The following is a 22,203-nucleotide window of genomic DNA, read 5'->3' as shown; positions in this document are numbered from 1 at the left end:
TCAGCTGTTGATATTTCCTAATTCACATCTATAGCAGCACACTAGAGAGCCACTGTCAGATATCTGGGGCAGCTTTCTGCCAAAATTTTTCAAGTAAAAGTGATTTCTATCCAGTGCAATATAGTAACCTGTACATACAGAGGTGATGAAGCATTCGAAACTTATTTTTTTGCAACATTTCCCCTTTCAAGCTTATGCAGTGCTGATTATCCTGTGGTCACATTTTTTACAGTCAACATGAAATATACTTAAAAGGTTCTATGTCAGCACTCTTTTTATTTCAAAGTTGAAGAAAACCTTCAGTGTAGGGATGTGGAAAATGATTATGCTATGTTAATTAGCTGATTCTTTTTTACCATTCAACTTGTTTTGAAATGAGTATCCTATAGGATAGGATATCCTATATATATAAAAGATACTTTTTTATATATATATATACACACATTACCATTCATATTTTTGCTCTTAACACACTTAAACAGGAGCCTTGGTAAATAACTTTGGAAAGGAACTTTGCAATATTTTCTGCATTTTTTCGACTGTATTTTGGAACTATATTCTTTTAATTTACAGAGTGAATTCAGAAATAGCATTCCCAAAGTCTTAAATGTCATTTAGTGCTACAGTGACAAAACTGTCACATTATTCAGCATAAAGTGCATTGTAACTCAGTAGCTGAAAAAACACTAGTCAAGAAAACACTTTGATGGATGTCTGAAAGCCAAAATGCTATTTGACAGATACAGTTGTTTGGTATTTTTGTCAGAAATTACAGGTATATCCCTTTGTATGTGTCTTACCTTACTTGCTCATCTCAGGAACCAGATCAGATAATCAAATAATAAAATCCCTGAGGTTTTCCATATTTAGTCTTCTTCATTGAAAGGCACAAAATCATTCAGTATTTACCCATCAAAAGAAATCTCCTTGCAATGTAGTAGCATGAAGAGGATATCTTCAGCATTAAATCCACTAACAGGATACAGAATAAGTATTTGACTGCCTACTCTTGCTATACAGAATAAGAGAGCACTCCATAGTGAGTTTAGGTGCCTACTACAATGAACACAGAAGGTCATATATCTAACAAAGGGGGTCACAGCAGCCATGAAATGGGGGGTGAGCTGTCCTGGGCTAGCCACCAGAAGCTATTGTGGAAACGGTGGGGTTTGTCTCAGCTCTGTTGAGACCTTCGCTTGGACTGGATCTAGTCTCTGATGTTACACAGATCCCTCATTGGAGTCATAAACGAGAGGTTCACTGTCTACTCCAAGTCAGTCATGTAGCTCTAAGATTTAAATGTGGGCTCACTTCCTGTGTGAACATCAGAGTATATCAAAAAGAACCTCTGTCAATCATCTCACTTACAGGAGATATTCCCTTTCTATTAAGGATTTAAAGTATTTATTCTGCCAGTGAAACATCTAATTATCTCTAGCTGATGGTCAATGCACACATATGAGAGGAGTCCCAGTTCTTGCTCAGCAAATGTTTTGCTCTCTTTGGTGTGAAGTACAGCCCACAGATCCATGTCCTGAGACTTCCTTCTAGATCAAGCTCCACATATGAGATAAGCAGATGAACACCCAAGTGATACATCCAAACAGAGCAAAATCCATTGACAAACGTGTGGATGTCTGAGAAATTTCATTATTGAAACAGAGACATAAGACATCAGGGTCATCTCTTACCTTACATGGGTATATGTGCAAAATTTTAAAAGCAAAGCTAGTACTTACATGCCAGGGAGCTGTTATTTTCTTCCATTTTTGTTCTCAGAAAACATTTGAAGATCCATTCCACAAAAAAATTGTTAAGTGTAAAGATCCAATAAAACACTTTTGGCAGTAATAAAATATTTTGGAACTTACCGGAACTGAAATTTGAGGATTATTTTTAAGTTTTCCAAGCACAGCAAACCCATCAATGCTGATTTTCGATTTTGGCTTTATGTTTAAGGATTCTATTTTAATACAGTCAATAAAAAGTGTGACACTGTTTGCTTCCACGCTTATCATAAGCTTGTGCCATTGGGAATCAAACAAGAAAGGCAAATGCAAAAATGATGCAGTTTGGAGGCTTCCATCTGCTGCTTTATAAGAAAACTCAACACTTTTCATTTGACCATTAAGATCTACTCCAACTTGTTCTTTTCCTGAAGAATCCTGAATCTGCCAAATAGTCCAGTATTTCTGAAGTGTGGCCCCAGTCATCCGAAAAGTAGTTAGAAAGGAATATTCATCTGGCAATCCATTGGAATATATGGCACTGTGTAGGATCAAAATACAGTTAATTTGTTGTGTATTTGTTCTGAAAAGCTCCACACATCACCACAGAGTAACGAGGAACAGTTTCTCAGCTGAAACGTATTTCAGCCATGCTTTTATCAGTGCTCTTTCTGCATGCAGAGTCCCAAAATGGGATGTCCTTTTGAGTCATTAGTGTTGATGATGGCAACAGGAACTGGTTCAGAAATATGGGCTCTTCCAACATTGTACAATATTTATGATAACCCTTTGTAAGTGTAATGAATGGAGCAACAGCAGACTCCTACTTCAGATTTAGAAAGGGTATCTGGCAATTATGCTGTTTCCTACTGTTATACTTACCAAATCAATCAACATAGTCTGACTTTTTAATTGACCACTTAGTACAGATCTCATTTCGTTTTGAAGGCATAAGAATGCCTTTTGCAAATGTATTTTCTTGTTCAGCCTGACGATAACCATTTTGTTAATGTATTAGCTATTGCTTCATCAGAAATCATTCAACAAAACTTTCATGGCAAATGCATGCATAGTAAGAACCCACGCTAAACATATGTCCTGTGACATTCAACCACAAGACTACAAGTAGCAGGGAATAGGTTTGTCACATAAAATGTTTCATTCTTTTGCAACTCCTATTACATGTGAGATTTAGAAACACAAGTTCAACTGGCTATGTCACCGTTCAAAGCAGTGATGCAATTCTTTATTCCAAATGTGTCAGTGAATGCAGTAGAGTATTTAAGAAATATGCCTTCTTATATGCAATGGATTGTAAAATTTTAATGTCATAATCCAGCTGACATCAATAAATTTGTTACCATTTATTAACATTTAATAACTTGTATTTGAATAAATTCATTAAGTATAGAGACATGCAGAGCTATTTTGCCATCAGCATTCATTAAAATAACTTCTCAGGCAAGTAGGCATTTTGAACAAAGATTATTTTTGAATGGCAGACCAAGCCTATCTCAGCAGCAATTTAGCCAACATTAGTGAACCTCAGGCTCTAGGCTAAGGGGAAAAGAAAAAAAAAAGGCAAACCACAAAAAAAGGAAAAAGAAAAAAAAATTGCATAAATTAGTTCTGATTCCGTATGCTTGATGATTACTAATTTAGTAAGAGGGTACTTCCAGATAAAATCTCCAGTTTGCAGTTTGGTGTGTGTCCAAAGCTGTAATGCAATCGTGTTCCAGCAGGCGACGGCACAGCCTCAGTAAGATTTCAGTAAGGACCAGAACAAGCCTGGCAGCTTCATCTGATTTTGTACCCGAATTCGGGCAGTATTACATACTACCTGAACCGTTGTTTTTATTACTTTTTCTTCAAGAGACATTATATACACCTGAAAGCTGGTGTATGAGGAAGGGGAAGGTTTAGCTGGAAGGTTATCTCACAAGATACCTTGGGGATACGCAAAGTGGAAGAAGGGGTTCCTTGCCAGTATCTTTAAACTGTCCGTTATTTTCTATGACTTGTGTCTCTATTGACTGCAGATGCAGTCATCTGTCGCAGCTGGCGCTTTTTTATAGGGTTTTATCTAATGTGTTCTCTCATTGTTTGTTTCAGTTTGTGTCTGGCCACCTCAAATGCAAATGTTAATGTATGGACATTTCCTCCTGTTCTGAATGCTTTCCAGTGTTTACTGTTATCCACTATACTTCCTTGCATCAGGCTTCTAGCTTACACAACATGATTATATACTCTTTCCTGCTCCAGTAAGATACTCTCTTCCCCTGTCCAGACACACATTCACTGTTACTAAGCTGCTGATCCAGTTCAGCATGTCTTTTATGGCTCTCTGTGTCCTTCTCGCTCTATAATATTCCTTAAATAAGTATTTCAATCTCTTCTATTGCTAAAATATTAGCTCATCTGAGTCACTAACCTCTTCAGTTACTCGCCATTTGCTCTTGAACAAGAGCTGGTTTTCCTACTACCATACTGTAGGTGATATTGTTAGGTAATTTTTTAACTAGCCTCTCTGTGATACTCCACTTTCTTAAGTTCAGTGACTCCAGGGAATCGGATACGCTGAGCTGTGCAGCTAAAGGACACAATACTAATCCCAGATCCTCTGAGGAGAGGTTTTCATGCTTTCTCTGCCCTAAGCTTTGCTGTCATGGCAATACTGATGACATTTTGCACCATATTTAACTATAGTGTTTGTCCTTTACAAGCCACCATAATGGTCCTCCTTCTTTTTCAGAAATTAAAGTAGAAAATAAATATGTCAACTTTTTCAAGTGGCATACAAAGGGCAGAAATTGTATAAGAACTTTCAACACTAGTAAGAGAAAACTAAATGATAAATGTAATTATAAGAAAACAGTAGATACAAACTCACTGCAACACCATGTTTAAATATTCACTTTTTAAAAAGCTTTCAATAACCAATCAGAAGAGCTGCTGACTTTACACTAAAGACTTGGTATCAGCAATGTGACTCAACATAATGAAGCACAGCATGACCTATTGCCAGAAAGGTACTCTACAGGGAGCTGTTACTGTGTAAGATTTATACCTCTAATTCTTCAAGTAATGCAGAAACAGATTCTCACCTCAGTTATTCCAACAGTAATAAAAGCTATTCCATTGGCTTTAGTGGTTTCAGTGTATTTTAGTGCACAGTTTTTCACAGAGCCTGTAATCCTTACATAAATAAAATTCTATTGAAGTTAGCAGCTTAAAATGCTAAATACTTGGAAACCACAGCAGATTTACCATGATATTTAAATAAATAATTGTAGAGAAGTTATTCCTTCATCTCACTGCAAAAGCTGCTATCTATGTAAGCACTTAACTTACTTCAGTACATTATTTTTAACATATATGTTTCCAATTCCACTATTTTATGGAAGGAAATCAAACAATTTTAAATTTAGAATCAGGCAAGTGAGAAAAAGAAGAATTAATATGACAAAATATGTCAAGCAGAAAGACCAAATTCAGTCCTGACTGATTTCCTAACCCCTTAAAACTGACAGGCATATAAGCCATCAGAGCATTTTTCCTTACTTACTTATTTTCTTTTAATCTTTTTCATAAAAGCCTAAGAGACACCTAAGACTCTTATCAATCCTGTAGCCTGAATGCTTACCAGGAAGATTTCTTTGATATTTCAAAGCTAAGTCCTACCTACCTTAGGTGACATGGTTTAGTGTGAGGTGTTCCTGCCCATGGCAGGAGGGTTGGAACTTGGTGATCTTAAGGTCCTTTCCAACCCTAACTATTCTATGATTCCATGATTCTACAAAAGCACCGATATAACCAAGACAAGTCACCTGACTAGGTGGTGCAAGCTCTGAGTAATCCCACTGATTTCAGGATTCATCAAAAGCAGCAGAGTACATTAAAAGGTTAGCTATATACTGACCTGAATACTGCTACTAAAGTAAGTGCTGATTTTGTTAAGCCTGTTTCTTTAAAAGTTAATTTACTAGGTGAGCATTATTGTCTATTGAGATAATGGACATCATCCTTGCTAAATAAAGATTTTAGAAATGTTAGTACAACCTACTAGCGTTTGGTGTCGAAACTTTTCTGGCCAACCACATGATAATGCACTATCATAGCCCCAGGTTCCTTTGCTCAAGCTGGTGACACTTGTATCTGCACCTCCTGAAGCCTCCTAGAGTCCTAGCTGACCTGGCAGGCACTATCTGGCAGCCACCATATAAAAAACAGCACTCAAACCTAGCTAAGCATTTTTAAAAGCAACTGTCCTAAGTCATTAGACAGAAGTTATTTGTTAGGACTCACTGCCCTCCTTTGATCTCTATTCTTCAGAAACATACAGTTCTGAGCTAATTATTTCTTATGACCTAATTAGCTTCTTAGCTGCATTTGGTCTTTCCCACTACCATTTGTCATCATCAATATCTATGTAAGATATCTTAGTCATAATGCAAAAGGAAAAGCATCTCAAGAACTTTGGTGGCTGGAATTAGAAAGCCAGACCTTCAGGCATATGCATTTGGGGAACATTACTTCACAGAAGAGCATTATTCCCAAAGGAAAAAACAGGAATTCAGCCTATGAAATTCTCTGGATGTTCCAAGCTTACTGATAAAGCTTTATAAACTTCCTGCCTTCATTTTATAATTTCTTACCACATTGTGCTTGTCATGTCATGTGTTAAAGTGGTCTGCAGTACACCACTGCCCCAAATATAAACACTGTTCAAAAGGTGTCTTCAATTTTTATGTTGTTGTTTACTTTTGGCAGAGGTGAGGATGATGCAAAGGGACATCATTTTTGGATCCATAGGTAGCCTATGGATCCATCAGTATGCCCAGGACTTTTCTCTGATACTAAGTTCAGCTGGCATGAAAAAGTTTAAACATCTTACTTCCAAAATATGATGACTGCATACAAGCCGCATATTGGGAATTGTCCATGGCTTATGTTAGCTGCCAGGCTGTGCCCAGGAATTCTTTAAAGAGTGCTAACTAGTCTGGACTCAAAGCATGCCAAGGTCTTTTCTAATATTTTAACAGTATAGATCATCAAGTGTGAACGCCTTGGAATGTTCCCTGGCATTAATTTATCCATGTGGACATGGGGGCTTTGTGATGTGACAGCTGCATTTGTGAAGCCAAAGGATTAAGATTTCATCCAGTACCTGAAGATAGATAGCTCTTTTCCCCCATATGAAAACATATCATGAACATACTCCTTTGTGCTAACCTTGCAATTAAAAATCAACACCATTATTATCCAAATTAATGGTAATAATTTTGTATTTACTAACTCTTGGACATCTACAACAGGTACATATATTAAATTAAAAAATGACAGGTTCACTGTGTCAGAGGCAATGGGTATGAGTCATGGCAGTTTCTTATTACATGAAGAACATGTATATGGTTCTTCAGCAGATTTTACTCTGAAGGGATAGCCTATAGAATCCCTAGCCTATAGGGATAGCCTACAGTATATCCCTTACAATAGAAGGGGTAGCCAATGGGAATTTATTTACATGATGGGGAGAAGCTAAAGTCAAGAGTTATACGCAGTCATTCTGCTGGACCTTGGCAAGTATGCTAAGCAGCAAAAAGACCAAGCTACAATTTAGTAGTGCTTTAAGGAAGCTACATGAGCTTTTCAAGGCATAAGCTATTGCTACAGCAAATACTGAACAAATACACTGAGCAGTGACCACCTAAGCTCTCCTTCCAGTGCCATAACCATCTCAACAGGGGCTTGTCTGCCTTAGTACAATGATCATATGCTAGTTTAAGAAATCATTTTGCTATCTGTGGTAAGTACTGACTGAACAGTGACAGTCAGGCAAGCCCTCTGTGCTAATATTTCAGTTGGCTTGCTTGCCATTCCGATGCATGTGCGCACCTCCTTATCTCTTCTTCAAAAGCCTAGAAAGGCTTATGCCAGGGAATGGGCTTTCTTAAGAAGACCGCTCCCTATTTCATAAGGCAAGAGAAGACACTGTCCACGGCTGTTTGGGTTACCTGGTACTAATATGGTTGCTCATTAACAAAGGTGTGAGAGGAGATCTCTGCAGCAGAGCAAGCGCGCAGAGCCTGCTGCTGCCTGACGTCCTTATTGAGGGTCCCTCCCCTGTGTCTCTATGGCATGGGGGCCTTCGTGCCTATGTCAGCTACCCACCTGGGGAACAGTTTTTCCAAACTCACTCTACTTTTGCCTCCCCTGTCTCTTGGCGAAGCAGGAGGTCTCAGCGCCGGAGGCAGGTACCGGAGCATTACACTCTTCGTGTGAGTGCCCTGCGTCAGCTACAGCAGCACCCGTGCCTTCGGCCTCCCGCGGTCCCCGTGGCCCGCGCAGCCCGGGCGGGGCGGTATTTCAGCACCACGGGCACGGACAGCTCAGCGGTGGGGGGTGGCTCCTCCTTCCCCTCCCTTTCATTCCCCTCTCCTCGGGTCCTTTCCTCTTCTCCCTTCTTTGCTCCCTTTCCTCCATTCCACTTCCCTCACCTCCCCGTGAGCTGCTGCCCGCCGGTACCCCAGGAAATATTTGCATTATCGTTAAATACTCGAAGCGTGAATAAAGGGTAGCGGGGGGTGGCCAAAGGGAAATGCAGCAGGGATTTACGCCTGCTGCAGTGCCTGATCTGAGAAAGCCCATGCTATGCCCATGCTATTAAAGATGCTCAGCCTTCTTTGAGGTGCTCTGCATAGCTTGCTAATTCCTGTAATGCTTGTCAGCCATTCCATCATCCCCAATTCATAGCAGTAAACCCCACCTAACACACACACATTATAAACATAATGTGGAGAGTTCTGTTATTCAAAAAAATTATTGGAAATGGCCTAAGGTGTTCCTCTCCTGTGGTGTTAGCCTCAGTCGATTACTGCCAACTTCACTCTTTCTGAGACAGCTTACTGAGAGAGGCACACTGCGAAACAACTCTGGAGCAGAGCAGCAAGACCAGGCTCAGTCACACAGCAGCAGCACACTGATGCTCTAGAGCACTGTCAGGACTCAAGCCTTGATCCATGCCCCAGGACAAGACGTTTAGCTTGAGTGCAGATGACTAGCTCTAGTCAAGGCCAAGTTTCAGCTATACCATGAGGTAGCATTGCAGTGTAACAGCACAGTGTTGACTGAAAGTACAAGTGTCTTGAAAATATGGTAGATTCATGATACTACAGCACCATACCCAACCAACAAGCCCAGAGGCAGTAGTCAGCTCAGATACCACAGTGTATTTAAGCTGCTGGTATAAGCTTGATGTATATCAAGCATATATCTCACTAGAGCCACCTATAGCAATAAACCTAAATAGTCTTAAAAACGAAAATATTACCACTTCGGAAGTTCTGACTGTTCCTAAACTATGAAGCATGAGTTTAAAAGCTGAGTATCTCCAACTTTTAGTGAAATTAAGGTCCTATTTGCCATCTGTGTTTGGAGGCACACTTACGCTGTAGCAACCTTGATTTGCCACGGGGATGGAAACTAGCCACGAATCTAATGTAACCAACCAGTTAAACTGTAAACTAGCTTAACTTGACGGCTACAAAGGTAGAAGCTATGGAGGACTGCATCAAGGAAAAGTTGTCAGTGATAGCCAGATTATGTCAGAAACATTTTGCACTCCAATTATTCCTAGCTGGAACAATAGTCCAATTAAAGGCCTTGCCAATTTATTGCTAAGGCATTCTTAATTACATAAGGTGCTGGACCAGAATCCAGACTTGCCTCAGTCTGGCAAAGACATCTCTATCCAGCTGTACTGTCTCTATTCCTTCACTGGCAGCAAGCCTGGGCTGCAAAACAAATGCAAGTAGATTCTTAAATCCTGTCTCCTATTGCAACTTGCCTGTGACATGTTTAATAATTTTCATGTTTTATCATTAAGTGACCATAAATCAGTCAGGAACATGCATGTACCATTTACCGCAAAAGAAAGAAATAAAGAAACAAAAAAAAAAGAGTACTCCTACCATTAGTTTCTATCCTACGTTGTCTCTGCAGTCCTTATATGATCAGATAGATTCCTTTGTATCAGTGTTTTGGGAAAACATTCCTCACCCTCCTCCTGTTATCTTTTCTTTGATTCTATCATAGAATCATAGAATCATCGAATAGTTAGGGCTGGAAAGGACCTTAAGATCATCTAGTTCCAAGCCCCCTGCCATGGGCAGGGACACCTCACACTAAACCATCTCACCCAAGGGTCAGTCCAACCCTGCCTTGAATACCACGAGGGATGGAGCATTCACAACTTCCTTGGGCAACCTATTCCAGGGCCTCACCACCCTCACAGGAAAGAACTTCTTCCTTATGTCCAATCTAAACTTCCCCTGTTTAAATTTTAACCCGGTACCCCTTCTCCTATCACTACAGTCTCTAATGAAGAGTCCCTCTCCAGCATCCCTATAGGCCCCCTTCAGATACTGGAAGGCTGCTATGAGGTCTCCATGCAGCCTTCTCTTCTCCAGCCTGAACAGCCCCAACTTCCTCAGCCTGTCTTCATATGGGAGGTGTTCCAGTCCCCTGATCATCCTCATGGCCCTCCTCTGGACTTGTTCCAACAGTTCCATGTCCTTTTTATGTTGAGGACACCAGAACTGCACACAGTACTCCAAGTGAGGTCTCATGAGAGCAGAATAGAGGGGCAGGATCACCTCCTTCGACCTGCTGGTCATGCTCCTTTTGATGCAGCCCAGGATACAGTTGGCTTTCTGTACTGGGAGCGCACACTGCTGGCTCATGTTCATTTTATCTTCAACCAACAACCCCAAATCCTTCTCTGCAGGACTGCTCTGAATCTCTTCTCCGCCCAACCCGTAGGCGTGCCTGGGAGGTGTGCCCTCAGAGAAGTGTGCGCTCTCTCTTTTCAAGTCATCAACAACTTTTGGCTTCACTTCGTAGAGGTGAAACTCATTTTATTGACAAATCTTGAGGAACCCTGAGCAATATCATTGGTAGAGGAAAGTGTAAGTCCCTGAAATTGCTTTTATAGAATCAGTGTGGTCTGGTGGTGGCAACAACAAAAAAGTTGAACTCCTCATTCCACTTCCAAAAGCTTTGCAAATGAGATGATCTAGATGGAAAGGACATCTGTCTCCTAAATGATAATATATTGAAAAATATGTGTATATATTTAAATGTCAAACAACAAAGGATATTACCTGGTTGGGATCCTGAAGTCTACATTGGGTCCCAATTTATAAGCCACTTGTAGAGAAGTGGAGCCCACTACTCTCTGGATAATTCCTTGGGAAGCAGCTTTTTCAATTTGAAACTGAGAAATCAGGTCAAAGCCTACAAGAAAAAATAGACGTGTCCAGAATATAACTTCCATTGTAATTTACTTGGAGAATTATGCAGTCACAGGGCTGAATATAACCATAAAGTTTCTGAACAGCAGCTTTTCCCTGAGAAAGTCAGAATGCTACTTGCCTGGTAAGTCATCTTGGCCAATCCTGATTGTCGGGCAGAGATCAGTTCTCTGACTGGCACCCAGAATGACTGGTAGTCCTGCAAAAAAGGGTGAATTTATTAACCATGTGCCTGCACAGTGCCTCAGATTACCTTAAAAACATTAAGTGAAGCAACTGTAAGAATATTATGAATTAAATAGAATTCTAAATAATAATAGTTACTATATGTATATAAGAATTTAAACTACTCAGTGCTCAGTGAAGCCCGAGGTCTAAGAATATAAGCATATGTTTCTAGAGAACTCCAAATTTAAAAATATAACTTGACTGATTTATTTTTTCAAACCTGCAAATGAGAGTCTTATAATAGCTCTCTTGCAGAGCTATGGAAAAATAGTTGTAGCATAAGAAGGCCTGCTGTGTAAGGAGTTTTTTTGGTTTGGAACTTTTGGTGGTTTAAGCAAACTTTGAAAAAAAGGCCAGTTACCTACATCAACAGTCTCCCTAGTTGACCAAGGAAGCTTAAACAAACCTCATGCCAACTAAAGAGGCTGTTGAGAAACTGTTGGCATCTTTTCCATCCTGGTATTCCAGGTGTTCCTGCTTTCCTCTGTACCACATTTGATCAGAGAATGATTACTTATTAAATATAGGGTGGGAGCAAGAAGAATTTACAGACCTTTTTCTTTGTTGATCTGAACAGGAAAGTAGAATAAATTTGTCTGAGGAAACCAAATTTCTCAGAATATTATCAGAAAGTCTCGAATAGGCATAAAAACCTACTAGATTCCCATAATTTTAGGAAGGAAAAGTAAACATTTATTTGAAGAGTTTAAGAGTTATATGCAAGTCCAGTGCCAGGCCAATCTTGGAAAATGTTAGTAGAGTCTGGATGGGGAAGAATGAAGGGTGCAAGTTGGAGATTAATTTCTAACCTACAGAGAGCCTCTTGTGTGCTGCAAAGCCTCAATCATAAATGTGGGTTTCCTTCTGACAACATAGACTTAAAGGGAACATTCAAGTTGACATGTTACAGCTTAGAAAAGGCCTCATTCTATATTATTTGATGAGACATATGGCTGGCATCCAGCCATATACATTTTGTGCCTAGCAAATAAAGTAGAAACAGTTTGTTGCCACACGTAGCAGAGTACTATCCAACTGGAAGCGCTGAAAGACAGGAGGAGGTTTGTGTTCTGTATCTACCACCTATACCCAGATTTTAATCCTTACCTTAAAAATACATCTAATAGTGAGTTTAAAATAACACACACAGCGCTTGCCTTTTACCCTCTTTCTCATAAGCATACATACATATATACACACACATTGACAGTTCTTCCCTTCTGTGGTGACTAGCTAGACAGGATTTTAGTTGAATAAGGCCAGAATAATTCTCTTCATAGTCAAAATTACAGAAAGATGAAATGCAGATAGAGTTTGTCTCCTTACTTGATTGGTGCTGGATGGTTGCTGAGATCAAAGACCATAGGAAACTACACAAGTAAAAGAATGCTGTAATTTTCCTGTAAACAGAAAGAAAACTCTGGTATGAATCTGTAGTTTCTGACAGATTTTGTTATTGACTTTCTTCTCAGAGCCATGCACATTAAATGTGTAAAACCCAAAGTTAAGGATTTACTAACAGATTTGACAAGACAATTTCTTTACATGAGAACTTTTAATTTTTGCCTTATAATAAAACATGTCAACAAAGCTCTTTCCATTACTATTTCTTTCATATAATGCTGTCATAAACCCAAATAACAAAGGCAGCAGCTGGCAAAGACAGCTTTAACTATTCTAATCTCTTATTTACAGATTTCTCCAAATCCTACTTGTTCTCTTACCAGTTGTTTTTCATCTTCACTGCTGGCTTTCTTTGTTTCTCTCATGTGAATGTGTAGTGTATATAGTCACACACTCTCCTTCACTCTCATTAGTCCTGTAGGAAAGAGAAGCAATGGCTGCAGACGGTTCCTCCTGCCCCATGCAGGACCCAGCAGGGAGGGAGGTGCAGGCTGCTGGGTCTGTTTTAATCTTGCAAAGGGAAGGAGGTGGAGGCTGGACAGACGTGTGTGTCCTGGCAGGCTCTGAGGGCGGACCTCTGGAGCCAGTTGAATATAAAGAAGGCAAGACAGAAAAGGCTGCTGCTTGTGCCAGCATCAAGGCAGGCAGATTAAGAAAATGTGAGTTCATTGATGCCAGGCACTGAATTGTGGGGTCTGTTGTTCAGCCAGGAAAATGAAAGAATAATGTGGACCATGCAGTTTGAGGAAGCTGGTGGCCCTGATGTGGTGTTAAGACCAAAAGCTTCAAGAACAAGGGAACCTTGGTCCTATAAAGATGTTATTTTCATTGCTCACTAATTTATTCACCAAGTAGTCTCATGAGAAGCCTAGCTGGAGTTATCCTAGTTGATTATTGTGAGTAAAACCTATTATGTAAAAGGGTTTTCATTGCTTAAACTCAAACTTCTTCAACGAATACACATAGGCATTACTAAGCAGACTCCTGTTCTTCTGTTGTCATTGATAAAGCACTCATTTTCTACAGACTATTACATGTTTCGACGCACAAAGACATTTATTCACATTTGCTCACATGTATGTAAAAAGAAAGAGAGGGACTAAAATCTGCATGCATGAAAAGACCAAGGAAAAGAGAAGAACAGCCAGGAGGTCTTGATAGTTACCACAGTCAAAATTCATGCATGTATAGAAAAGTGTGGTAGGTTGTGCTAACACATCACATTTGCAAGGTTTCATCTTCTCTAGCAAATGCAATGACCTCTGCTGTCTGATGAGAGTCTGAAGCAATAACTACCCCATTCATCCCAACTTGCTGTAACTCACATCCCCAGTATTGGCAATTCCAGTGTTAATATTGTTCATGCTTTTATGTCTATTGCTAGAAAGGAAGGGGCTGGACCATAGACATGAACAGTTTGGATTACATATCATCTCATTTTGATGCCTAAGCAAGCACATCTTGGTTGATACCACATGCTCCTCCTTCAAGAGAAAGGTATGTGCAGGGAGCCTTGCAGTCCATGTTGGCACGTGAAACCACTGCCAATAAAAATAAAATAAAATAAAAATCAGAAAAATATTGAGCTAATTTTACAATAAGTTTGCCCAAGTCATCACACACCTGAGTCACTAATCCCTAATGCAGATATTACCCTTCTGTCATGCAGTGATATCTGCACTGAGGGCTTAGAATGAGTACCAGAAGGTTTGTGAACGAATGGAAAGGAGCCTGGTGCCAAACCATATCTTTTATCATATTTAAGTTGTGGCATTAAGTTTGCCTTTGAGACTGCTTAGTATTAACAATTTATTTGTAGTGGCATTAAGGAAGAAAAAAACATCCCAGTAGTTAGCTATGGAGCTAAGTGGTACCATCTTTGAGGAAGGAAGCAAATATTTTTTGGCACATGATGTGAAGGTGTCTGCCATTGCTTGCATCTGGGGTTATTGACACACGTTATGCTCTCCAAAGAGGGGGAGGTTTGTTCAGAGAAATCTGGAGAGCATATATTCTGCTTCTGAACAATATGTATTCCATTTTCATTCGCATTTCATTGCACCAACTCTCTGGGTGGAACTTTTTTTATGCCTGGAGTATTTTCTCAATCCAGGATCTTCAAAAGCCATGCTTACTGAAATAAAACATGGTGATACTATGTAACTAAAGTGTAGGAAACTCATTTACTATTCTACTGTGGGCAAAGAAGAAATTCTTTGGAAGACGCTAATAGGCTCTGGTTCTCCTGTGTGCATTTTGATGTCTTCATCTTGAAAGAAATCTCACAATCTATGATGAAACCCCTGATTAGATGTTCTACTAATAATCACACCATCTTCAAAGATCCAGGCAAATATTAGCAGACAAAATAATGGTAGTCTCCTGATTTATTAGCCCCCTGACCTAGTCAATCTTATTCCCATTTCATACAAATGTAAACTAAGATAGATGGAATAGGCACCTTACACATCTTGCTGAGGGTTACAAGAGACAGTGCCCACCCAAGTAACGCTCATGTTTAGATGATCTGACTATTTTGATGTGTCTCTAGTCCTATTGTATTTTTCTCTTTTTACGAATTGGGCTAATGCAGATCTTTTCAGGAAATCCCAATGAACAGTGATTACTGTTTAGCCACTTGCTCAGGAATACATCATGTAAGCAACTCTTGAAAGTAGATGAATTAATCTAGAACATGATTCTCTAGGATCTCTGCTCTTTTGCTAAGGCATGGTAACTTTGTTCAAATACTATCTCCTGCAAACAAGCTATGCAGGAATCTCATCACCGTGCTAGCATTTAAAGAATGCTTACACATCTGACTTCACATTCCTCTCCTCAAATACTTGATTCCCTATTCCTGTTCTTCTGTGTGGCTTAGGTTGGAAAGTATGTATCGGTACAGCTTTCTGGCTGCGGCTGGATTAGAGGGAAACAGCAAATAAATCAGGTGGGCCCAGCAGATATAAAGCTTGCTCTCTATGATGAAAAAGGTTGCAGTGAGATGGCTGGAGTTGGACTTTCAGAAGGCACAATCCAACACAAACCACAGAAACCAACGTTTGGCTCTGAAGGAGCTGTTAAATATGGCAAAGAAGCTTCCTCAGTTCAGGCTTGGGCTGATGGCAGTTTGGGATGGCTAAATTAAGCCTTCTCCTGATGTTTATTGTTTGACTTGGCTCGAAGGAGCTCAATGTTACTGGCTTGTATTTTCAAACAGGATTTTTAGGAGGAACTAGTCAAGTTTGTTCTCCTGAAAAGTATTTGCAGCATATATGCAGGCACTGGGGGCTCAAGAGCAGGCTTTGGGACTGCAGTAATGGAAGTCGAGTTTGCTGTGTTAAATCAGGGCCTCTGCCTGCATGAGTGGTCTCACAAAGGACCAGTGGTTGTTGTCCCCAGCCCTACACTGCTCTTCCACACATGGCTAGAGGGGAGAGGAGCGGTGGGAAGGTTAGAGGAAGGTCACTTCTTATTTATCTCACATGTCCTGGAAAATTACTTCTGTCTCATGTGGTCTTCTCTAAATTGCGCCTTCAGTCTTTTCATTTAACTTCAGCTTCTTATGACCACTTTCTCTGTCCAGTTTACAATAACAAAAATCTGCTTTACGCATTTCAACCTTCTTTCTCCTTACCTATAGCACAAGGGTCACTGCTGTCTTTGTAGTTTAGCACACTCTAGGATAAGCACATACCACTCACTAAACCTGGGTGAGTTTGGCTCTAATAGCTCAAAATTAACTGTGTGTGGCTGTGTGTGATGGCATTTCTGAAAGGTCTGCTTTTTATTAATCAGTCTAAGAGTTAAGGCAACTTGGACCTGTGGTTGATCTCATTGACATCAGGGGCTAAACTGGCACAGACTTAAGCGCCTTTTAATTAAACTAGCAACAAATAATTAAACCAGCATCCACAAGTGTAGGGTAATTGAACTGTCAGCAAAGCTATAAATCCTTGCCAGGCTCCAACACATTATTGGAATTTAGCAAATAATTTATTATCAAATAATTTCTTACCTTCATCATAAAAATGTACTTTTCTGTCCAAAATTTTATGAATTTTGGCATGGGAAGAAAAACACCTTTTCAAGCTGTCGGATGCCATTTGCTATAAAGATGAAACATTTTCTTTCTAGGAGAGGTTGCTCAAAGAAATCTGGGCCATATTCTCTTTCCAGGTGAACCTCACTGCAATGGCATTACAACCAGTTTGCGAACACTGAGGCTATCCCAGTGTAGTCTCCAAAATTCAACAAATCCCTCTGGAGTGTGCTTGGGGCACAGAGATGGTCTATACATGGGGCCAGACAAAGTTGGGCCATAGCTCCACGTCCACTTGACATAATAATTCTTTCTGTAGATGGAATTTCAGGTCCCATTACTTTTGGATGAAAGTTGAGATTCTGGTATCATTCCTATTTTCATTTCTTTCTAGGTCAGAAGATTTGTACTTTGTCTCCAGGGGTGCCAGACAGTGATTATCCTTGAATGTTACAGTCAGTGATTCCAATTACCTTAAATACAGGAGAATTTATTTTCTAGTGGAATGGCAGAGAAAATTGAAAGAAAAGTTAAACAAAAAAAAATCTCTCAAATTAGGAAGTATTTTCAGTCACAGCTTTATAAGTCTTGATGATATTCTTTTGTATTGCTGTCTCTTTCTATCACTACTTATTGCCTAAATATTATCCCAAACCTCTAGCACATCATTTACATGATGAAAAACATGTTCTTTAATATTTCAACGGAACTGGGAAAACATAACTCTAAATACATTCAGATTCTTTTTGAGCCAAAATTATGTGATCTGAACACAAATTTCAATTCTTAAAACCCAAAATTTTTGTAATTGTTGACTTGATGGAGCTTAGTTCCATTGATACTTCTCTCTCAATACTGCAGCAGGCAACATTTATTTTAATGTCATGAAATACTCTTTGAGAGAATTCATATCCTTGCCAACATCAGTAACAAAACAACTGTAGATTCAAATGTGGTCAGGATTTCCCTTTCTTAACACAAGCATGTGTGCACCACAACACTGGATCATAGGTAAAAATACTCATGAAAATTAAATTAGTGTATGGTTACTTTGGACAGTGACCATTTTAAAGGCTGGGCTTTCCCCTGCAGTCCTTGCCTTGCTGCCTGCCTTCCCCAGCCAAACTTGGCACCCTGTCTTTTGTCCTCAGCCTAGCCGGGCTCCAGCTGCCCAGGCCCAAGGAACGGGCAGATTTCCCCTACTCCAGAGGGCAGAGGGTGATTGATCCTGGCAGGGCAGGGAAGGAAAGAAATACACATATCTGTCTACTTGTTTCCATGAAAGAGCAAATTCTATGGCACAAATTCTGATTTTTGTGGGAGCTGGGAAAAAAAGTCAGATTTCACCTTGTTGAAGACTGTGAGGTTTCCGTAGCAGGTTTGGTTTTGATTCTTGGGTTTGGTTGGTGTTTTTTTCCTCATAAATGGTGATCTTCAAAGTTCCCAGCTCTCCCCAAAGCAATTTCAGGCTTTTTCATCACTGTATAGGTTTGTGCTTACTCAAGGTCTCTCTGAACAGCTCTGGAATGGGGAGAGTGAGGTGGTCTGTTTGTTTTATCATGAAAGCTGGGTTTCAACAAAGTATGATATTAGGGCAAATACCAGGATCACAGAAAGCTGGCACACACAGACCTCTATACAGAACTGATGACATTTAAAGTCTGTATTTTCATCTGCAAGATACGTTGCATATCAAATGAACTGTGCCAAAATCTAAAAATTGCTATTTTCTCTCTTATGAAAAATATAAAGGACATAAATATGCAAGAATAACACAATGATTAAGTAGTGTGAAGTACAATTGTAGCAGTTGGTAAGTATTTAATTCTTTATAATAAAGCCTACCTTTCCATTGCAGATTTTGCACTCCCTCTTACACCTGGCTGTTGACTTCAGCAGAGCTACTTGGTTGTGAAAAATGTTCTGGTCAGAAGTTCATTCAAACGCAACTAAGACAGCAAAAATCTGTTAACGTTACTCCTTCTATTTTCTCTTAGTGAATACACCGTTATGCTACCACTGGCAGCTTCTGAACAGTGTGCTACCAAAATGACAACCATGGGGAAGAAACCAAATTAATGATCATTTTCAAAGCAGAAGGTGGCTTATTAGTGAAGTCCCTTAGATATTTGTACAAAAGCCTGTGCCATTCAAAGTGTTCATAAATATGATCTAGGGGGAGTGTGAATAATGGGGAGATATCATCTGCAGATATGAAGAAGCTACCTGAGCAATAAAAATGAAAGATGAGGGTGTAAACTGTGGGAAGGTCTCAAAATACCTCATAAGTGTTTAATAAAATAGCAGGTGAAAATCTACATAAATCAAGAGGAAATAACTGGCAATGAAAAGGCAGTCCTAAATTTATGGTGGCTTCTGCAGTTCTAGAGAAGTATCTGTCAGCTATAACAAGAAAAGCTATGAAAAAGTACCCCACTGCTCAGTAGTTGGCATAAGCAAACTCCATGTTAGAAACAATTGGGAAAGCAACAGTGAACAAAGCAGAAACCACCAAACTGCTACCATATAAACCATGGTCAGCAGCAATGATCAAATGTTTGGACTGCTTTCAGTGAAAGCCAGTTACCTAGATGAGGATTCTTCACCCTTGGGGGAAAGAGAAAAAGATATCTAATGAAGTCAGCATGGAGAAAGTGAATAAAGAGCAATTGCTGCTCTCTTGCAGAGCAAGGACTAAGGTCATCAACTGAAGCTAAAAGGCAGGAGATTCAAACAAAGCAATAGACAGCCCTTCTCCACACAACTTGTGGCAAGCAGTGGAATTCTTTTCCACCACTTTTGGCATATGCCATTGCAAATGTGAAAAGTTTTATGGGATCAAAAAGAGACATGGCAGATTTATGGAGGAAAAATCTATCCATGATCACCTCCAACTCACAAAGTCTCCAGGCCACAAATCACTGCAGACTCAGAAAACACATGTGAGAAGTGTTCCTATGCACATTTTCTATTCCTACATGCTTCTTTAGGTATCCACTACTAATTCTTTGACCAGAAAATGTATGCTGTGTAAGATGGACTTTTGGTCTGACCTGATACAGCTGTTGTTATCTTTTAATACTTAAAAGACTTGCCGTACTGAAAATTCAGAAAGAAAAGGCTGCATTTGTAGTACCAGAACTCATTTTAGGGGCTTGGACCTAAAAGCACTCCTAAAAACAAAGCCAGCTGTGTTCCAAGAAGGAAGGGAGTTTCTTTCTGATGTCCCTTAACTTTTTCAAAATGAATGATACTGGAATGGAAGTTCTGTCCTCGTATATGGAGAGAAGTGTCAAAGATCACCTCACAGGCTGGATGTTAGAAAAGAATCAAAAAAGCATAGAAGCATAGAAAAAGTTAGACCAGTGAGGACCCATGGAGGTTACCTGATCCAACCTCCTCTCAAGGCAGACTCTTATTTCAGAGTCAGGGCAGGGTGCTTAGGGCCTTATCAGGCTGGGACCTGAGTAACCCTAAGGACAGAGACTCCAGAACTACTCAGGGTGGCGGCACTGGAGCTTAGCATCTAAGAATGAATGTGAGAAGGACTTTCACTACCAGGAACAAGTAATTTGATAGTTATTCTCTATCTAGTTTGTATATCTGTAAGTAGTTATTTGTGCTGCAAGAATGTGAAAAATCAAGTGCTCAGACAGTTCAAGAGCAATGTAGGGCAAGACTGCATGAATTCAGAAACGAAAAATATCTTGCAGTGACATCTGGGGGATATTTCTTCTGGAACACTACATGAAGAACTTTTCTTTAAAACAAAACACACAAAAAAAAGAGGCTGAGCATGAAAGTATTTATAATTTTGATTTATGTTTAATAGTTGGCTTTATAAAAGATTGGTAAATGTTTTACTGCAGTTCACTTAAGAAGGAATGTAGTGTGCCTATAAATAAATCCATGTTGATTATCTAGCAACATAAGCTTCTCTGTTTCCCATGTTACTGATGCAATGATCTGAAGTGTATCTCATCAGATATGATTAGATATTTCCTGTTGTCATGTGTAAATTAGTCACTCACTCCTGCAAATGTCACAGAACTTGTTTTGCTGCTTTCTCATTTATTTTTGTATGTCTTATAGTTGGATTTCTCAAGACACCCATTTTAACTACCACCTTTTTATTCCTCAGGTATTTTTGCCACCAGTGGGCTTCTTGTACAACAAACATGGGAAGACTTATTATTAAAGATTCTGTACTTTCTGGATTGTTGGCTCTTTTTTTCTTTCTTTTTTTTTTTTTTTGTTAAATTTTTGTATGTAAGTTGTAAGAAGGTATTTTTAACAATAAAATTTACTGTATTATACTTCAAGACTTCTCATCTTTGCTTACAGCTGAGATGGTACTTGCATTCACATGCTTTCCTAAAACTAAGTACAGTCTATGGCCAGAACTTACGTCGTTATAAACTATGGATTGAGAAGTCTATAACATTTATAACAGCAGCCAACTATAATTTTCCAAGGGAAGATCTCTTTTGTAAAGCCAACATTAATTAAAATAAAAAGACCTCCTGCAAAAGTTTTAGGAAGGTGATCATGGAAAGTTGGTTGATATTGTGGCTGACAAATCATGTGTCAAGTGACTTGCCAAGAAAACCAAGTAGGAATGTTTCCTGTGTACAGGAGTCTCACCTCCATGCATGGTTTCTATGTACACAAAAAAAAAAAAAGAGGATAAAAATAACCTAGCTACAATGCTCTGAAATGTCAAACACACTTTGTGCTAAGATTTGTGATCTCACCTGGGTGATGTGGACTGCATCACATTCTGCAGCCTCTCTGGAAAGCAGCCAGTTGCTGTAAAGATTTACAGCATACATTAAATAGTTGAGGGGGAAAGGCCCATGTTCAAGGGGAAGGCAGCAGCACAGAGGGTTAGCAGTGGGGAGGACTTCTGCCACTTCTAGGTCAGTGCTCTGAGTCAAGCTTTCCTCAGAGCTGAACAAAAGTTGTTAGTATCTCATGTCTGCTAGTCCATATTAAATGAGTTACTGATCACAGGCCAACCTTTGGCAGACAAACATCCCACCACAAAATCATTCTCCTTCTGGAAGCCTTGTAAGAAATCCAAGGACTAATTGGGCATGGAAAATGGATTACCTTTTCTCCTCTAACCAAGGTCTTCCCAGGCTGAAGATGAAACCAGGTGGTGGGGAAGGGTAAGCAAGAAGCTGCTTCCCAGACACTAGCAATTTTGAGGATAACCAGAGGACTTTACAAGGGTGCTAAACTGGTATTTTTCAAGCCCTTGTAAAACTGTCTGAAAAATATAGGCACTTGTGAACAGCACTCTGTTCAGTACTGTACTCAGTGTTTGAGACAGATTGTTACGTTTTAATTCTGAAGAATATTCGTATTTGGTTTAAGAATTTGAAGGAACATTTTAGGCATGAGTTCTCTTGAGCCAAAGCTTTTACGGTACTGGACTGAAGAGCACAAACATCCTACTTGTGCTGGAATGTATAGAATTTGTAAGAAG

General features: G+C 39.5%; 1 protein-coding gene across 1 annotated transcript in view; it reads right to left on the bottom strand.

Moving 5' to 3' along the window:
- The window catches only part of COL9A1 (collagen type IX alpha 1 chain), a 67,768-nt gene extending 54,546 nt beyond the window's left edge, over positions 1-13,222 (bottom strand). Inside the window, exons 1-5 of the mRNA XM_057418820.1 lie at positions 12,991-13,222; positions 12,593-12,666; positions 11,160-11,237; positions 10,889-11,021; positions 1,872-2,268 (exon numbers count right to left, since the gene is read on the bottom strand). Of these exons, the coding sequence (XP_057274803.1) occupies positions 1,872-2,268; positions 10,889-11,021; positions 11,160-11,237; positions 12,593-12,666; positions 12,991-13,004 (696 nt within the window). The 5' untranslated portion in view covers positions 13,005-13,222. The remainder of the gene's footprint in view (positions 1-1,871; positions 2,269-10,888; positions 11,022-11,159; positions 11,238-12,592; positions 12,667-12,990) is intronic.
- Positions 13,223-22,203: the final 8,981 nt, after the last annotated feature.

Source organism: Pezoporus wallicus, unplaced genomic scaffold (assembly GCF_028554395.1).
Source record: "Pezoporus wallicus isolate ANWC-B61680 ecotype Strahan unplaced genomic scaffold, APGP_CSIRO_Pwel_v1 contig_4901, whole genome shotgun sequence".
Lineage (NCBI taxonomy): Eukaryota > Metazoa > Chordata > Aves > Psittaciformes > Psittacidae > Pezoporus > Pezoporus wallicus.
The sequence above is the reverse complement of the archived record's forward strand: the minus strand, read 5'-3'. Positions and strand labels throughout refer to the sequence as shown.